General features: G+C 37.9%; 2 protein-coding genes and 2 pseudogenes across 3 annotated transcripts; 3 read left to right on the top strand and 1 right to left on the bottom strand.

Moving 5' to 3' along the window:
• LOC148737511 (uncharacterized) overlaps window positions 1-17693 on the bottom strand; it is a 182314-nt pseudogene that overhangs the window by 147467 nt on the left and 17154 nt on the right.
• LOC148737516 (ATP-dependent RNA helicase DHX15-like) lies at window positions 39-7519 on the top strand. Its single transcript, XM_088747809.1, has 7 exons — window positions 39-245; window positions 3199-3388; window positions 3908-4051; window positions 4135-4208; window positions 4564-4696; window positions 6053-6298; window positions 7035-7519. The coding sequence occupies exons 1-7, from the start codon at window positions 166-168 to the stop codon at window positions 7095-7097; spliced, it is 930 nt and encodes a 309-aa protein (XP_088603935.1). The 5' UTR covers window positions 39-165; the 3' UTR covers window positions 7098-7519.
• On the top strand, window positions 7663-13629 carry LOC148737515 (uncharacterized; annotated as a pseudogene). Its single transcript, XR_015996583.1, has 4 exons — window positions 7663-8717; window positions 9724-9830; window positions 10389-10497; window positions 12379-13629. The product of XR_015996583.1 is annotated as an uncharacterized LOC148737515 (transcript).
• On the top strand, window positions 14302-15557 carry LOC148737514 (uncharacterized). The gene has a single exon (XM_088747150.1). The coding sequence runs from the start codon at window positions 14331-14333 to the stop codon at window positions 15366-15368; it is 1038 nt and encodes a 345-aa protein (XP_088603276.1). The 5' UTR covers window positions 14302-14330; the 3' UTR covers window positions 15369-15557.

Below are 17693 nucleotides of genomic sequence, written 5' to 3'. Positions count from 1 at the left end.
TAGTCTCTTTTATGATCACGGAGACTTGTGGGATAACCAGATCAAAATGCTTGTCTTTTGCATTTCCTTAGCTGGCAAAATTCGATGGAAATCTCAGTGGCGCTTGTAGTAATATAACAGTTAGAGAACGTTTATTGGAATATTTGACTTTGATGTCCGTGCAAGATGTCGAAAAGGAGGTTAGATGTCGATAAGAACTCATCCAACTCGTTAACTACCGCGAAAAGGATTAAGGAGGAGTTGAGGTAGGCTGTGATACATATGTAAAGGACAGCTTTTCAGGTTTGAATATCGCCGAGCTTAAATTAATCTGCAGCTGGTTTTGGTACGGAGACTTAAATAAATCTATCTCTTCGATCACAATCTTCCTCAGGAAGGCAGTGCTCTGGAAATATTTGAATCACAGCTTATCTGGTTTAGTTGTGGCCGTATCTCGAATCTGCACAGCTGTGAAATTATTATGCAAGACGGTATTTTCCAAATCTCGAAATCATAATTGATTTCACAGGAGGTTCCCTTGTGTTATATATACTTAAGGCTAGGAAATATTGGAAACCATTTTCTTGAATTGCTGTCTAAATTTGTTTCCGAATTGATTACTATTCGCGCGATAGAGAACACCTAAGACATCGAATTCCCCTCTCGTGGTTTTATTAACTCTAGTCTGAAAACTCACGTTAGGTCGATTAAATTCATACGTCTTTCACTGGATTAACAGGATAAGATTCTTTGCTTTAAGACAAACAAATAATGAAAAGGACAAAAACAAAAATTATAAAAAAAAAAAAAATCAACACATGTAGATAAGGAATTATGTTACAGTCAGAATGTCACAAGAAACTTCCAGTAATTCAGGCGATAGTTAGGTGAGACACGGAGAAATTACGTGCCTATGCAAGTGCTGTTGGAGCTTTTTACTTGCCTTGGATGGGTAATTGTCTCTGTGGCTTTGTGTAACACATACTTGTAAGTTGCTGCTACCCTTCCCTTTCTTCTTGTGGCAATCGTTTTGTGTCAATTTACTTGGTCTTCAGCTGTTTTATTGGTAGGATGTTGTAGAGGTGGATGTCACTCATTTGGTTTTCACAGTCACTTGCTGCATCTGGTAGCCTGGAATTACGTTTGCTTAAATTTACTTTTCTATTGCCCTATAAGTAGTGTTCATCACTGTGAAGTTCCTTCTCTTATCCTTAAATTATTCCTTAGTTCATATGTATGATTTTCATTTATTCATAGTTATTTACAAACCAAAGTGTTAGGCAACCAGCATACTGCGTTAAACATAGGAACACTTACGTAGATGCTGAGATCCAAATCCCTGAACAATTGCTTTGATTCTCTGGCTTAATATATAAAATACACAAGAAACTATAATAAATTATATACACAAAATAAAAGTTTCTTACTAAAGAAATGCACATTGCTGACTCATAATACGTGTATGTAAGTGTCAAAAAGGTGTTGTAAACTGTCCATAGCATCTTAGTGATTTTGTTATTGTATTGCAATGGTGTAAGGCTAACAAAAAATTGTAGAATCTTTAATAATGTCATTGTCATTCCATAAAACATCAAACCTAAACTTAAAAATGAGCTTATTGAAGTGAATTTATAAGTGCAAAGGTTGGTGCAGGCGAGTTGGTAGCAGGACAGGGCTTGATACTAATGCTAGCCCACTAGCCACAGACTACAGTAGAAATTCAGTTTTGAAAAGTGGTTTTTGATTTCCACATGCCAGTTTGGCAGTAAACAAACTGAAATTATAAAAACATCTAAGATGTCACTAGTCACTTGGCTAGAAAGTTGAAAAGTTAGTGTCAAAAATGCAAGCCCTGCCAGGGAGAAATGTTTCGATGCCATAAACCTTCCCACCCCTTAAATCTAGAATAATTCAAAAGAAAATTCTCTCTTACCTATTGTCAGAAGTATAATTGTGACCGGGCACAGGATTTCGTACACTAACGCTTTTCCGTTAAACGGGTAAAAATAAACGGTTTGTAAACGGATAGTAAACGGGTAGTAAGAGCATTTAAACGGTTTGCATGTCCATTTAAACGAATAGTCCAAAGCGTTAAACGGTAGAGCAAAGTCCAAAAACGGATTCTGTAAACCGTTAAAAGGCCGAGATAAAAAAAAAATAAACGGATGGCTTAAAACGTTAAACGGTTGAACAACATCTATAATTATTTTATGGATAGCTCAAAACATTAAATGGATGGACAAAAACCTTGAACGGATGAGGAGGGCTAAAGAACAGCGGGAAGCCATGCACATATCGATCAGAAACCGTTGCGAACAATTATACGAATTGTTCATGCGGAACACTGACGTTTCATGCTAATAATATTCGACTGACAACAATAGAAAACTAAGTAAAATTAAATTACTAGCCTGCAATTAAGCTATCCACTGGCGAGTAAAGCGAGCAGAGAGCGAGTCTCGCCCTGGAGAGCTCGCAGTGCGTTTCAAAATTTGCATAAGCAGAGGAAGCAATCTGTCAATCATACCATGTGGACTGAACATTCTCGACAGAAAGAACATAGAATTGAGAAGCAAAGTCGTTTTTTTTTCATGTTCCTACATTGTTTCTTCTACGTATTGACTGAAATGAAAACGCACCATCAAGTGAAAAACGTTAAGAAATGCCGCTGATTTTGTAGATTTCACCGTCGGTTAATCGAAACAATTTTGCATACGCATGTAACAAAACTCAACTTTCTTTCGGTCGTGTTTCATCTAGCATTCGATTTCGTAAAGTAATGTGTAATTACAGCTTTTATAAAGCAATTTCTGTTTCCTTTCAATCGATGGAAATAACAGATGAGAAACTCGATAGCCACAGATTTTGTAAATTTTGCCATACACGTCAATCGAAATAAATTTGCATAATCATGAAAACAAATCTCGCTCTCCTCGTTAAACGGATGCAAGTAACCATTAAACAGATGTATTTCATTTTAAACGGATAGGTTAATCGTTTAAACGTTTTGTCGAAAACGTTCAACAGATGAGCAAAGCGTTTAAACGGATGAAGAAAGCGTTTAAACGCTTTAATGATCCGTTTTAGACGGATGGTAAACGGATAGTAAACGGATTGATTCGTTAAACGGTAAAGCGTTAGTGTATGAAATCCTGTGCCCGGTCACAATTTATGTACACTATACCTCCTGATGCATTTTGGTCTCTTTTCCGTTGGTAGTAATCCAAGCAATCTTGGTGGAAAGATCAATCCTTTCAATGGGAAGCTATTCTCAGACAAATATTTTGACATTCTCAAGAAGAGAATCGAGCTACCAGTATGGGAGTACAGAGAAAAATTCATGGAAACCATGAAGGAAAAACAAGCTTTTGTTCTTGTTGGCAAGACTGGATCTGGTAAAACAACCCAGGTAATAGTTACATGTAGTATTTATTTGCTTTGACAAAGGGCAAACACTTGAAACCCTTTACAGTGAGCATTTTGCATTATCAACCTATGTAATAACACTAAATTATCTTAGTAGTTTATTAGAAGTTGGGTTAAATTGTACTCCTTATCAGATGAACTGTGGTTGGGGAAATTTGAGGAATTAGAGACTGTAAATATTTGGAAGAATTCAGGCTTCAGTTGGGCGTAAGGGATGCCTACTACAAGTAGATACTAGTTAGTGTTGGTACAAATTCCAGCTGAGCTGCTGTGTGAAGCTAATTTAGGGAAGTGAGGTACATTTTAACAGATATTTTTTTTTTCTTGTTCCTTGTAAATATAGTAGGGTCTCAACTGTTGTTGGTGTAAACTAAGTGTTTACCATGCATGCAAACAAAGTAAGTCTGTTCAGGTTTTTGGATTGAAGAGCACTCGATCACCATTTCCTCTCAGGCAAATTTGTTTTTTTTTTATTCTATACAGTTCCACTCTCTCTTTGCAGGGCTCAACACCAACTTTTCAACTTACTAGCCAAGTGGCTGGTGACATCTTAGATGTTACGACAATGTCAGTTCATTTACTAGCCAAACTGGCTAGTGGAAACCGAAAACCACCACCCAAAACTGAATTTCTACTAGTCTGTGGCTAGTGGGCTACCATTAGTGTCCAGCCCTGCCTTGGCAGTGTAACAGACACTTTATTTTAATACTATGAAATGGTAATCATTAGGATCAACTTGTTTCTCACGATTACAGGCAGATAATACACCCAAGACTAAGTATTCCTAGGCTGTGTATTGTCTTGTATGTTGCATTGTTTTGCATTACTGTAAGTGCAGTTTGTAGTGAGAAAAGAAAAACAATTTTGACATTTGGGAACTTGGCTTGACTAAGTTGCCAAGTTTGGGGTGTGTCTTATAACCGAGTGCATCTTATAACCAAATAAAATTAATACAGCAATTAAGTAGTTAGGAGAATTTGGTTAGGTCAAAATGAAAATCACTAGTGGGAGATAGAGCATTAAAAAACAGGAAGGAAAAGGGTGTGAGAAAATGCAATTTAAGGTTTAAGTTTGGCTTTTAGCTCTGTCTCAGATGTCTGAACAAATGAGATAATCATTCCTGACTGTAATTTAAAGCTCATTTTAATTTGTTTCCAGGTACATGACAGATGGTATGTTGTTGCGTGAGGCAATGACTGATCCTCTACTAGATCGTTATGCAGTCATTCTTCTTGATGAGGCTCACGAGAGAACTCTTGCTACTGATATGCTCATGGGTCTACTGAAAGAGGTACAGTGTGTGCATGCATCTGGAGATTTCATATTCTTCTTACAAGAACTACAGGCAACAAAACTGTTGACACATTGACCTATTGAACCCGCCTGTTACTTCATTGTCAATCTCTTTTGTCCTAACTGTAAGTTACGTAGTAATCGCTTTCCCCCAAATCATTTTTCATCATCAGGGCTCAACACTAATGGTAGCCCACCAGCCACAGACTAGTAGAAATTCTGTTTTGGCTAGTGGTTTTTTTATTTCCACCTGCCAGTTTAACTGGTAAGCAAGCTGAAGTTGTCGTAACATCAAAGATGTCACTAGCAACTTGGCTAGTAAGTTGAAAAGTTGGTGTCAAGCCCTGATCTTGCTATTGTCAGTGATATTTTTGCTACAAATAGGCAACTTTGAATTAGGGAAGGGGTGCTTTCAGTGATTTGCAGTGTGGTACAGATAGTGGTGTTACTTTACACATAAGAGAACTGTTTAAACACAAGGGGTCGGTTATTTGTACAAGGTCCTACCAAAAACATGGTTTTAGTCAATCAGTGGGCCTTACATAAAATCAAAGATGTCACTAGGAACTTGGCTAGTAAGTTGAAAAGTTGGTGTCAAGCCCTGATCTTGCTATTGTCAGTGATATTTTTGCTCCAAATAGGCAACTTTGAATTAGGTAAGGGGTGCTTTCAGTGATTTGCAGTGTGGTACAGATAGTGGTGTTACTTTACACATAAGTGAACTGTTTAAAGACAAAGGGTCGGTTATTTGTACAAGGTCCTACCAAAAACATGGTTTTAGTCAATCAAGTGGGCCTTAGGTTTCCCTTCAAATGGATCAAGTGAACTAAATACATGTAAATGTTCTTTCTACTGTCAGCTTTTGACCCTCTTGACACTGTTCACAAAAATACATGTTCAGACAAATAGGTAATTAATTTTGGCAATATCAACTAAGTTGAAATGTAAATTGGCCACCGTAAAGAGTTAGAAACTGATGTTTCAAGGGTTAGCCCTTTGTCATTCACTCTGACAAAGGGCTAACACTTGAAATGTCAACTTTTTAACTCTTTGCGGCGGCCAATTTACATTTCAACTTAGTTGATATTACCAAATTACCTTATTACCCACACCAATGCGGCAACATAGTTTCTTTAGAAACTTACCCCCTTTGTTCAGATAAATGGTTTGGTGCTAAATTGAAGATAATGTAGAAAGAAGTTTTGTTCAACAATGGCTAAAATTTGTTTAAATAATCAGACCGTTGTGCCTTGTAATAATGATGCTGATTGTACACGTGCAGGTGACAGTGCATTGGTCCGCTGTTACACCTGTAACTTACAGGAGTTGTATAAAATGCGTCGGTTTTCCACAGGTTGTGCGACAGAGACATGACCTGAAGATCATAATCATGAGTGCCACCTTGGATGCTGGGAAATTTCAGGAATATTTTGATGAATGTCCACTCATGACAATCCCTGGACGAACACATCCTGTAGAGATCTTTTACACTCCTGAACCTGAACGAGACTACTTGGAGGCAACCATTAGAACAGTGGTACAGACTCACATGTGTGAGGAAGTGGAGGGTGACATTTTGTTGTTTCTTACTGGGCAAGAGGTGTGTGTTCAAAGTTCTTGATGCACTGTTGAGTTTAAATTGGCATGTTTTGTTTAATCCTTAAAAACCCTTTGACTCCCAAGATATCATTGGTAACTCTCTCTACTGTCTGTCATACAATTCTTATGATGTCATTTAGGAGAATTTGGTATCTGATCAATTACCGTAATTTCCAGCCGTTTACCTGCATGGCCAATTATTGCATACAATGAAAAAAAATTTAAAGTCAACAGATTACCCGCACTGGTGGATAACCTACACCTTAAAAGCTAAGGAAATTTGTACAAAACTACTTGACAGAATGCAAATTCATGGACACATTTTGTGTGAACGATCATTCAGCGCCATGTTGATTTGTTGATTTCTCAAAAAAATCGATATCTCTGGTTCTACTGGGCTTAACAAGTCCCGAAAGCAGGAACATTCTCTTCAGCTCAAGCTAGTGTTGACTGGAAATTTGTCACTGATGCGCCGGTTATCCTTGGTTTATTTTTGTCACCATCAAGGTTTTGTTTACACGCATGCAGATAGTAACTTGTTCGTCGTGCAACTAATGTAATTGTGCGTGAAATAAACTTGATTGGGCATCATATTTTCATGCTGCTTTGTGGCACTTTTGTAATACAATAAAATTCACCTGAGAGGTGGAAATGCTGGTAGGTGAGAATTTTCTTCAATTCAACCGCTAGTAGATTTCAAAATTATCACATAACCCTCACCTCCTCATTACCTGCAGTGGCATGTGTTAAAGAAAAAATCAACAGATTACCCGCGGGTAAGCGTCAGGAAATTACGGTAATAATCCCCTGATTGATATATTTTCTTTATTCTCATCACTTGTCTTCTTGATATTGTATTGTCATTGTAAGGAGAAATTCTGTCTTGGTCACTCGTGGGAGTTAAAGAGTTACATGTAATTAAACTCCTAAGAGTGATAAGCATCCAATTCTCCCAACAGCGTCACCCCTGAATCAAACATTTAAGGTCACGAGAATATTTAAAATGACCACAACTTAGAAAGCTCTTGATTGTTCAGAAAAAATTCTCCATGTCAGCACCTTAGGAAATGTATAAGAGAAAAACAATGCCGATGTAAGGAGGTAGTGGGTTAAAGGTGCTCAAATTTCAACATCTAAATTGCATTTACTTTCAAAAATTCTTTGATTAGAATGACTGCAGAGTTGATTAATATTAGGCCTGAAATAAAGAAAAAAAATCCTTTATCAGCTTTTGGTGTGTAATTGGCAAAAGTGGTGCAAGTAGATGACTTTTAGTTGCCACTATGTAACTCGCCGAAAACTCTTCAAAATGGCCTGAGACGCTGGTAATCAACAAAGAATACAACAAGGCAATAAGGTAAGTCAATTTTATTTCAAAACATGACATTTTTTCGCGCTTTTAAGGCAAACCGATTACATCCCATACAAACCTTTATAAATAACCGTTTGTAAAACTATACCACTCAAACCAAGAGTCACGTCTACATTTCTAGTAGTGAGCTTTGGCCGCCTGTGTATGGCGGAGATATTTAAGGAATTTGAGGCAGGCTGTTGTAAAAAAAACTTGTGCCATCTGTGGTGTGAAGACGTTTCCCGACATTGCCTGGTCTCAATGAGAGAGTGGTGGTGTTTATTTATTTACTTTTTTTTGGGGGGGGGGATGATTTACCTAGTAAGTAAATAAGTGTATTACTTCACCAGAAGTTGCTCCCAACTTCGCAGAATATAACACATTTGTTGTTTGTATATTTGATATACCATACAGTTTATCATTTTCATGTAATTGTGTGTTTTGACCACAAAGTCATGGACAGTTCTCAATTCGAGAGCAGGGGGGTGAGAGCTTTCATTTCCTCCCAATGTCCTCTTTGCAGCCAACAAAGCATACTTTAGCTACATGTACTGTCTGGGAGTTCCTGTTTTTGGAAAAGTGGTAGATCACTTCAGGATACCAACATCAGCATTTTGCCTCTTTCATGTTTCTTTTCTTGCAATGCTTCAGGTGTCTATCATTCCAAAGGTGATGGACTTGCAATAATTATCTGCTTGCTGTTTTCAATGCTGATGCCACAACAAGGCATAATCTTTGATTGGGGAGGTCAACAAATTTTGCCATGAACATGTACTTGGTGCATGATCATGTGCGTGTCAAAGTTTCAAATTAGATCACTCTAATTGCACATCTACACGTACACTGTAAATTGTATGAGAAACTGGAATGGAAATACATGAAGAGCTGCACATTTACTATAGATCCATTTTTAATTTGTTTTTGTTTGTTTTGCCAGGTATCTGAGGTAATTACCACTAATTTTACTGCTTTGTGTTCTTTCTATCTGATGGTTATAGCAAGACTTCAGAAACATGTACAAAGTCCTTATGCAGAATGAAGCTTTTGAGGGCTTTAAGGTGGATGAGTGGTAAAGGCTGTTTCTTTGATAGTAGAGTTATTTCCTGGTTCCCTGTTGTTTGTTGGTTTGTTTGTTTGTACAATGTTTTCTGTATGTTTGTTTGTTTGTTTTACACAGTGAGGAATTGAATTTTAGCAAATATACATGTAGGACAACACAATTTCCATATGGCACATTACAGGAAAGATAGTGACACATCCCCTGCTATACATAAATATTGCATGTTTGCTCCACAATCCCTGTGGGTGTGAAGGGGCATTGTTTTGAGGATTTTGCTGTTTTAGGTCAATTCTGGGCTGAAATCATGACTTTAAGGCTTTACTCATAAACAAAATGCTTCTGTAAAGCTATGAAGAAGATATAAAATGCATTTTATCAGAGAAGGCTAACCATAATAAATTTCTTGAGGGTTTTTTGAAGATATAGCATCAAAGTTTGAAAAAATTGGTCAATTTTTTAAAGTTTCAATCAATTTCCATCCTTGTCATCCATAGTGATAGGTGACAGGAAACAGTTTCAGAACCTTCAAATAGTCTTTAATAACAAAACCAGACTTAGTTTTGGAATTCAATTGATGGAAAGGCACCTTCTAGCTTTTTATATAGTTGCCAAATAGCGTGACAATGCCCTTTTAAAAGCCCAGAAATTAAAGAGCATGTTTAAATGTTTTACGTAGTGCAAAGTCTTGTGGGGAAATAAATATTTTGACTACAAGTATTAGACAAGGACACTACACTGTAGGAAACTAGGGCACTAAGATCAAGCAATGCACATATTGTGTATGTATTTGGCTCAGTTGCTAGAGCATAAAAGCAATGTACAGAAAGTCGTGCACTGGACTCCAGTTGGAATATCAGATTTTTCTTTGCTTTGCAGTCCATGCTTGGGACAAACTGAGTATAATTTTAAATAATGGATGCCCATTAAATTTTTGGCCTTGCAAAAAGTTCCTCTTGACCAAACTTAACATTGAATTTCTTTTATATTGTTTTTTTTTTGTAAAAACTTTTGATAGCTCTAAATCAGAAACCAATGAAGAAGTCACAAAAACAGTTATGGATGCAATTGTGGCTGACCACATGGGAACTGAAAAGTGTCCCTGGTCTGTAGCTGAGATGAAAGGTATGAACAACGAATAAGAGTTATTTGCAGGATTACAAAGAGGGCTTTTAAAGTCTGCCCTTTGACCAGAATTTGCCCACACATCCAGAGATTGTACATTCTGCTTTCAGTATTTTATTGTGGGTTACTGGTATATTGGTTATTCTCGAGCCTCCATTTGGCATGGAAATATGCTCCGATACTTGTTCGCAGACATCTGTTCCAAGAAGTGAACAGTTTTCCAAGAGCATACAGCGTAGCTTGAGGAAAACTGTGAACTTTGTGGTACAAATAATGTCCAAGGACATATATCTGAGCATTTTTTCATGCCAAATGGAGGTTGTTGAGTTTATTACCCTTCTTTAATATTTCTGCATTTTACATGTGCAGTATCAATCAAATATTTCCCAAGTTTCACTGCACATGGAATATTCAGTCACATGACACATTTACATTTAAACCAATCACACATCAGCAAAAACATTTGATGGATTATTAAAACAATTATTACTATTGAGTGAATGAAAATTTTTAATTCTCCCATTACACTGTACTGATGGTGTAACATTTTCTCCTAAGGTGCTGGTGCCACATATTTGAAAAGTCTACATGATGCTTCAATGAGAACAAAAAAGGGAAGCAAGAGGCTCACAAGAATCTCTGTCGGAAGCAGGGGAGAGTGAGAGATGTAAGTTTCTGTTGTAATATGCCGTAATTACCTTTTCAGTACAATCTCTGTAAACTTATGAATGTTAGGCTAACACCGGTATCTCCTGTTATTAGGCATTTCTTGAGTTTTAAACATGGCTCAAAATTAACTCTGGCAAGGTTGCAAAATGTCAGTTATTTCTAGTTAGAGAATGTCTGCAAGTAAAATTTTTGCCTTTCAAAACTGTAACTCCTGAGAATTTGTGGACATTAATATCTATTAACAAGCTATTCTGAGATACGTGAATATGATACATATAATACTATTTTATAAATTGAGTTGGATTTGTCAATTGTCAGGTGGCTCAAAACAGTTTCCAGCCCTTAGATTTGGATGGGTTATTATGACCACTCTCCATCACTTGATGCTACAATCATGGTACATGTATAAGAATACTGCCTAATCATTGGTGACCACATTGTTATTTTTGTGACACAATAAGTTACCATAGCAACCTCCTAAAAAACACCCTTAATTTGATAAGCATGATAAGATGCAACTTTTGACAAAGTTAAAAGAAATTCTGTGGACAGGGTTCACAGCCACGACAAATTTTTTTGAAAATTTAAGGTTCCTGTGAACCCGACCTTAATTGTAGCATCAAGTGATAAAGAATGTTTATAGAAACCCATCAAAATCTAAGTGTCCGAAACTGCGTTGAGCCATCTTTAATGATCACATATGCAAATATTTTTTGAGTCAGTTTGCTAGACATAACGTCTCGTAGTCACGTTCGACGCACTAAAAACTACTATAAAACGAATACAAGAATTGTAAAAACGTGTAAAATGGTATATAAAAAGTCACTTGTAAAAATGTAGCGGAATTCCAAATCGATTTCGATCAATTACGATCCTCATCAGTAGTACTCCGCCATGTTCAAAATACTCATAAATAATTGTTCATATAAGTGACTCTGAAATGTCCACACTTCTTCCAGGCTTCATGTAAGCAATATTAAAGTGGTGGAGAAAGCCGGAATCGCCATTAAACGACTACTCCAAAAGTCCGACCCATTTAAACCGCGACAGTGTGGACGAGAAGACTGCCCAGTGTGTAGCACAGGTGGAAAAGGACCGTGTGATAGAGAAAGTGTGACGTATGAGATTAAGTGTATCCAGTGTAACAGCGTATACGTAGGGGAAACAGCCAGGAGCGCGTATACCAGAGGGAAAGAGCATACGAAATCACTTAACAATAAGGAAGAACGATCTGCATTGTGGAAACACTGTAAAGAGAAACACAATAGAGAGGTAAAGCAGTTCCGAATGGATGTGACGGGGGTTTATCACAATGACGCGATGCTGAGACAAATAACTGAAGGAGTGAGGATAAATAATGTGAACGAAGACTCGCTTATGAACTCCAAGAACGAATGGAACTTTTTTCAAATCCCACGAGCTGTGATTGATACATCATGACCGCTTACATGAAGCCTGGAAGAAGTGTGGACATTTCAGAGTCACTTATATGAACAATTATTTATGAGTATTTTGAACATGGCGGAGTACTACTGATGAGGATCGTAATTGATCGAAATCGATTTGGAATTCCGCTACATTTTTACAAGTGACTTTTTATATACCATTTTACACGTTTTTACAATTCTTGTATTCGTTTTATAGTAGTTTTTAGTGCGTCGAACGTGACTACGAGACGTTATGTCTAGCAAACTGACTCAATTATCGAACACGTTCCTGGCCTCGGCCCACAAAATTTCATCGCAAATATTTTTATTAGCTTAGTAATCTTATAGTGGTAATCAACTAGTAAAAGATTAAAATATCAATGATTTGGCTCTCTGTTAGATGAATATTATCTACTTTTGTTGATTTTTGAGCTTTTTCTTTGATTGCTCAGAAAATCCAGAGGAGACTTCAAACCCAAAAGACCATGCCTTGGTCAGGGGAGAAGAAAGCTTTGGTGGAGCAGGCTGTTGGAAGTTCCCAATACACCAGCTCTGACGAGTCAGACTTTTCAGATGATGAAAATGGACAACCTAAACTTTCTGGGTATCTTGTCAAAAAATTGCCTTGGGAAAGGTCAGCATTGACAAAAGTAAAAAAAGCTCTTGATGATGCGCATATTAAAAGCCTAAATGTGCGGGCAAGAGTGAACATGGTGGCAAGGCGATTTCATTCAATGCCATGTACAAAGCCCTGACCTATTGATGGTCTGGAATGGGCAGTGAGGCCTGAAGACCCAGCAACATTTACTAGCCCCACTTTCAGCCCTCCAACACCTACAATATCATCTCACAATACCCCCGTCCTCAGCTACCCTCCAACACCTAGAACTCCATCCCACAGCAACCGACTCTTAGGAACAGGAAGGTCATCTGACACCTCAGCAAAGAGGAAAAAAGTGCCAAAATCAAAGAAAGACACTGTGCGTAGGCCCTTAAAAAGAGCTGCCACTTCTCCAGTGTACTAAGTTTATTGAACATTAATGGCATTGACTACAATGAGCACCCTTGAGTTTATTCTGGGAGAATTCCAAAGTTGCAAAGATTGGTCAATTTCAGGAAGACAGCAGTACACCAGTTTCAATATTTATGAGTAAATGGCTCACATAGTTTTGTTTGAAGTGCACAAGTTTATCTTTTTAATGTTACAGTTAAGAAATATTTGAAAAGAAAGCTCACTAATCAAAAAAGGACAGTGCGCATAGGCGACTTTGCAGTGAGTTGACACTTGCCATGTTTACTAAATTTATTTAATATTAAATTATTACGGAAATTGTACTTTGTCATTTTTAGTGATACTGTTAAGAAATGTTAGAAAAGAAAGCCCGAAATCCAAAAAAGTACGGAACCTGTAGGCCACTACAGCGACTTAGATGAGAGCGATTAAAACAATAATTATTGTAGTATCTATCAATTGAAATGAGAAAACGGTTTATAATTTTTGTTTCCCTCTGTTCTATTTTGAAGATAGTGGAAGAAGGGTTATGACTTTTATACATAGATGTATATAGATATTTTTAAGATATTTTTTTGACATGACAAGAGGTTCACAATTTCGTCTTTTTAAAATAATATTACAGTATTTAGTAACCCAGAAGCTCTTGCGAGCAGATTTCTTAAAAAAATAAATCATTTTGAAGAAGTAACATGTGTCGCTTTAATAAGCATAACATTGGGATTAAACTGTCTTTACGCCAGGTGTAAAATTAGCGTAAGGAAGTACCGTGTCTTTACTATCGCTTTACACGCACCTTTACGCGTAAAGTTGACATTACACGACCTTTACGCTAAATTTAAAGGCGGCTTAAAGAGTCTCATTACAGCAACTTTACATATACGTAAAGGTAGCGTAAAGCTTGCCTTTACGTAACGTAAATGTAACGTAAAGTTGTGTAAATGAGAACTTTACGCTAGGTTTACTCCAAGTTTAAAAGCGGCTTAAAGAAGTCTCATTACACCAACTTTACATATACGTAAAGGTAGCGTAAAGCTTGCCTTTACGTAACGTAAATGTAACGTAAAGTTGTGTAAATGAGAACTTTACGCTAGGTTTACTCCAAGTTTAAAGGCGGCTTAAAGAAGTCTCATTACACCAACTTTACACATATGCATAAAGGTTGCGTAAAGCTTGCCTTTACGTAGTGTAAATGTAGCGTAAAGTTTCGTAAATGAGAACTTTACGCTAGCTTTAAGTCGCCATTACGCCAACTTAAATTTGATTGTTCGTGCTGTGTGTTTTATGGCCAAAACAGATATTAAGAATGCTTTTCGAATCATTCCTATTCAACCCCAAGATTACAGCCTTTTGGGGATTTGTTGGAGAGGATTTTATTATTATGACCGCTGTATGCCGATGGGGTGTTCAAGCTCTTGCAAAACGTTTGAAATTTTTTCTTCTGCCATAGAATGGATTGCCCAAAAGAAATTGCATATCGATCACATTTTGCACCTGCTGGATGATTTTCTCATTGTCTCCCCCTCTCCTGATTTGTGTAAACAACAACTTGATTTATTCTTAATGCTCTGCCAATATCTGGGCATCCCTATGGCGCCGGAAAAAACAATTGGCCCTTCATCAACAATTTCATTCGCAGGTATTGAATTAGACTCGGTCCTTATGGAGGCTCGGCTGCCTCCTGATAAGCTAGTAAAATGTCAGGACTTAATTTCCGGTTTTCTCAGGCGTCGCAAGGTTACCTTACGAGAGATACAGTCGTTGACAGGTTTATTGAACTTTGCCTGTACAGTAGTTGTTCCTGGTCGTGCATTTCTGCGTCGTCTTATTGATTTGACAATCGGTCTTCGGCGTCCTCATTTCTTTATCAGGTTGACTCAAGAAGTTAAAGCAGATCTTAAAGTCTGGCAGCAATTTCTGTCGGGTTTTAATGGTCGCTCCTTTTTTCTCTCAGTTGATTGGGCTAATTCACACCATCTCAAATTGTATACCGATGCATCCGGTGCCATAGGCTTTGGGGCAGTTTTTGGCGGGCATTGGTGCTATGGGGAATGGCCCGCGAGCTGGCGTCATCGCAACATAGCATTTCTTGAATTTTATCCCATTGTCCTAAGTCTCCACCTCTGGGGACATACTAATAAGAATCAGCGTGTTTTGTTTTTTACTGACAATGAAGCATTGGTCCATGTTATTAACAAACAGACTTGTCGTGATAAGGACTTAATGTTCTTTGTGCGTAAGCTGGTCCTAGTTTGTCTTAATTACAATATATGTTTTAAAGCTAAGCATGTCCCAGGCTTACAGAATAAGCTGGCTGATTCTCTTTCTCGGTTACAGTTGCAGATTTTCAAACAACTGGCACCAGCTTACATGCACAAAGCTCCCACGGTCATACCTCCTCATCTGCAGCCACTGAGTTGGCTTCAATAGCTTCCTTTTTACTTCGCTCCAGTCTTCAGCCCTCATCCATACCAACTTATCAGCGTGCTTGGAAGCTTTTCCACCATTTTTTTGTTTCTACCTTTCATCACCCTTTTCAAGCATTGCCTATTTCACCTTCCATTTTGGCCTTATTTATTGCTTATTTGTTTCGTTCACAGTATGCTCCATCCACTGTGATGACCTGTGTCATGTTTGAGTTACTGCCATAAGCTAAAGGGCTTTTCAGATCCCTTTAAAGCTTTTTATGTTGCTCAGATGCTTAAAGGTTTTCACAAAGTTGGCTTTTGTCCCCCTCAGTCTACAAGGGACATAGTTTTCGAATTGGCGCTGCTTCTCATGCTGCAGATAAGGGGTTATCCGATGCTCAAATCCGCCTCTTAAGGCGATAGAAATCTAATGCATTTCTTAAGTATATTAGAACACCTAATCTTTGCTCTTAAAGCTGTTATTTTCTCACCATCCAGCAGGTGCAATTGCCTCAGTTTACTATTTTCTTCCACCTGCAGTATTAGGTAGTACGGGTGGTTCTTACTTTTGGTGTAGCCCAAAATATTCTTTCTTCTTACTTGAGTAAGGAAGGTTCATGTAAATTGTCCATTAACACAGGACTATCCATTGTTGATATGGGGCATTAGCTAGCATGAGCAGCTCTTGCCTTGGATTGGCATTGTGTCAAATGCATCGAAGAAGTTAAGTGAGGCGTTTAAGCCTTATTTCACATATTTTGTTTAGTATCCTACTGTTGATCTGGGGCATTAGCTAGCATGGGCAGCTCTTGCCTGGGGTCGGCATTGTCTCAAATACACCGAGGACGTTAAGTGAGGCGTTTGAGCCTTATTCCACATATAGTTTAGTATCCAACTGTTGATCTGGGGCATTAGCTAGCATGGGCGGCTCTTGCCTTAGGTCTAAGTCTCATTATACTTGTCTTTTCTTATCCTAATGTTGATCCAGGGAAGTAGCTCGCATGGGTGGCCCTTGCTTGGGGTGGGCACTTACTAGCTTACCTTCAGATAGTCTATTCAACGGCATAATGGTTGACTATTGTGATTCCGAGCATTAGCTTGCATGGGCGGCTCTTGCTTCTGTGCTGCGCTTGCCTGGGGTGGGGCGGCATGTGTGCGGTCACATGTTTTGGCGTTTTCAGTGCCCTCACCTTTACTGGGCCAAACTTTGTATCAAGGATTTGATTGAACAGTAATTTTAAATAAATGCGGCTATGGGATTTTGCCCATAGCCATTTACTCCAATTGTTGATTGGTTATAATTTTTCCCAGTAAACATAGCTCAGGCGAGGCAGCATATTTGGGTTGTTCATATAATTTATATGGGAGAAAAGGCATAAAGGAAATATTTGCTTGCAAATAGAATTTTTATGCTTCTTCTCCCCGTTGTGTACTTTTTATTTCTTTTGGGGGCCTGAGACTTGGGGTGGCATTTATTCGGATTATACCCAATACCCTTTAGGATACTTGTGCTTGCCAAGTGACCAGGCTCCCATGTGAGCGTCACTTAAACTAGACCAAAATCTTTCATTGGCCTTAATGCACATTTAATTGGAACTTAAACCTGGTTAAATAAACGTATCCTTTTAAGTCAAGTTTAAGTTCCTTAAACCCGACTTAAACTTTCATTTGGATTTTATGCTCGTTTAATATTGCTGAAATGTCGATTAAATTTGGCATTTCACCCAGTGTTGTCTGTTTCGACGAATTATTTCGCCTTTCTTTTTCGAAATTCTTCTGTTCTTACAGCCAGGCTTTCTTTCTTGGACTTTCGATTTCAGTCTTCACCCATTCACAGCATAGTCGGCCAAGGAGAGACCTAAATTAAATTTACCGCCATACCTAGAGGCTGTGTTAAGGATTTCATTGAAAGGCAACAAAAAATGTTATCATCATTTGCTTTAGATGTACATCACCAGACTTATAAATGTTTAAATCAATCTCATCACATTCATATCTACCAAAACAGCAACGAAGCCCTAAGTTCTCTTACCTTTTTCAATATCGCAAGAAACCAGAATTGTTTTTTCCGTTCTATCAGAATAAGGCCAGTATTCGCCAATGGTCGCTTTTCTCATTTCACTCGCAAGTATCTCTTCACATGTTTCCACTCGGAGTTCAGGAATGGAACCAATAGGGACTGGCGACGGAAACTATTTTCATCAAAGAACAATTCTAGTTATGCATTTTCCCTCTGACAGTAAAACTAAACCTATGTACCTACTCAAGTAAATGTAAGTTTTAAAGTTATGGCGTCATTGGGGAAACTGTCCTTTCGTCTGTTAAAACTAATCTGCTTCACCTGTTT

The sequence above is a fragment of the Stylophora pistillata genome, chromosome 2 (assembly GCF_964205215.1).
Source record: "Stylophora pistillata chromosome 2, jaStyPist1.2, whole genome shotgun sequence".
NCBI classification, from domain to species: Eukaryota; Metazoa; Cnidaria; class Anthozoa; order Scleractinia; family Pocilloporidae; genus Stylophora; species Stylophora pistillata.
This window is presented reverse-complemented; position numbering and strand designations above follow the sequence as displayed.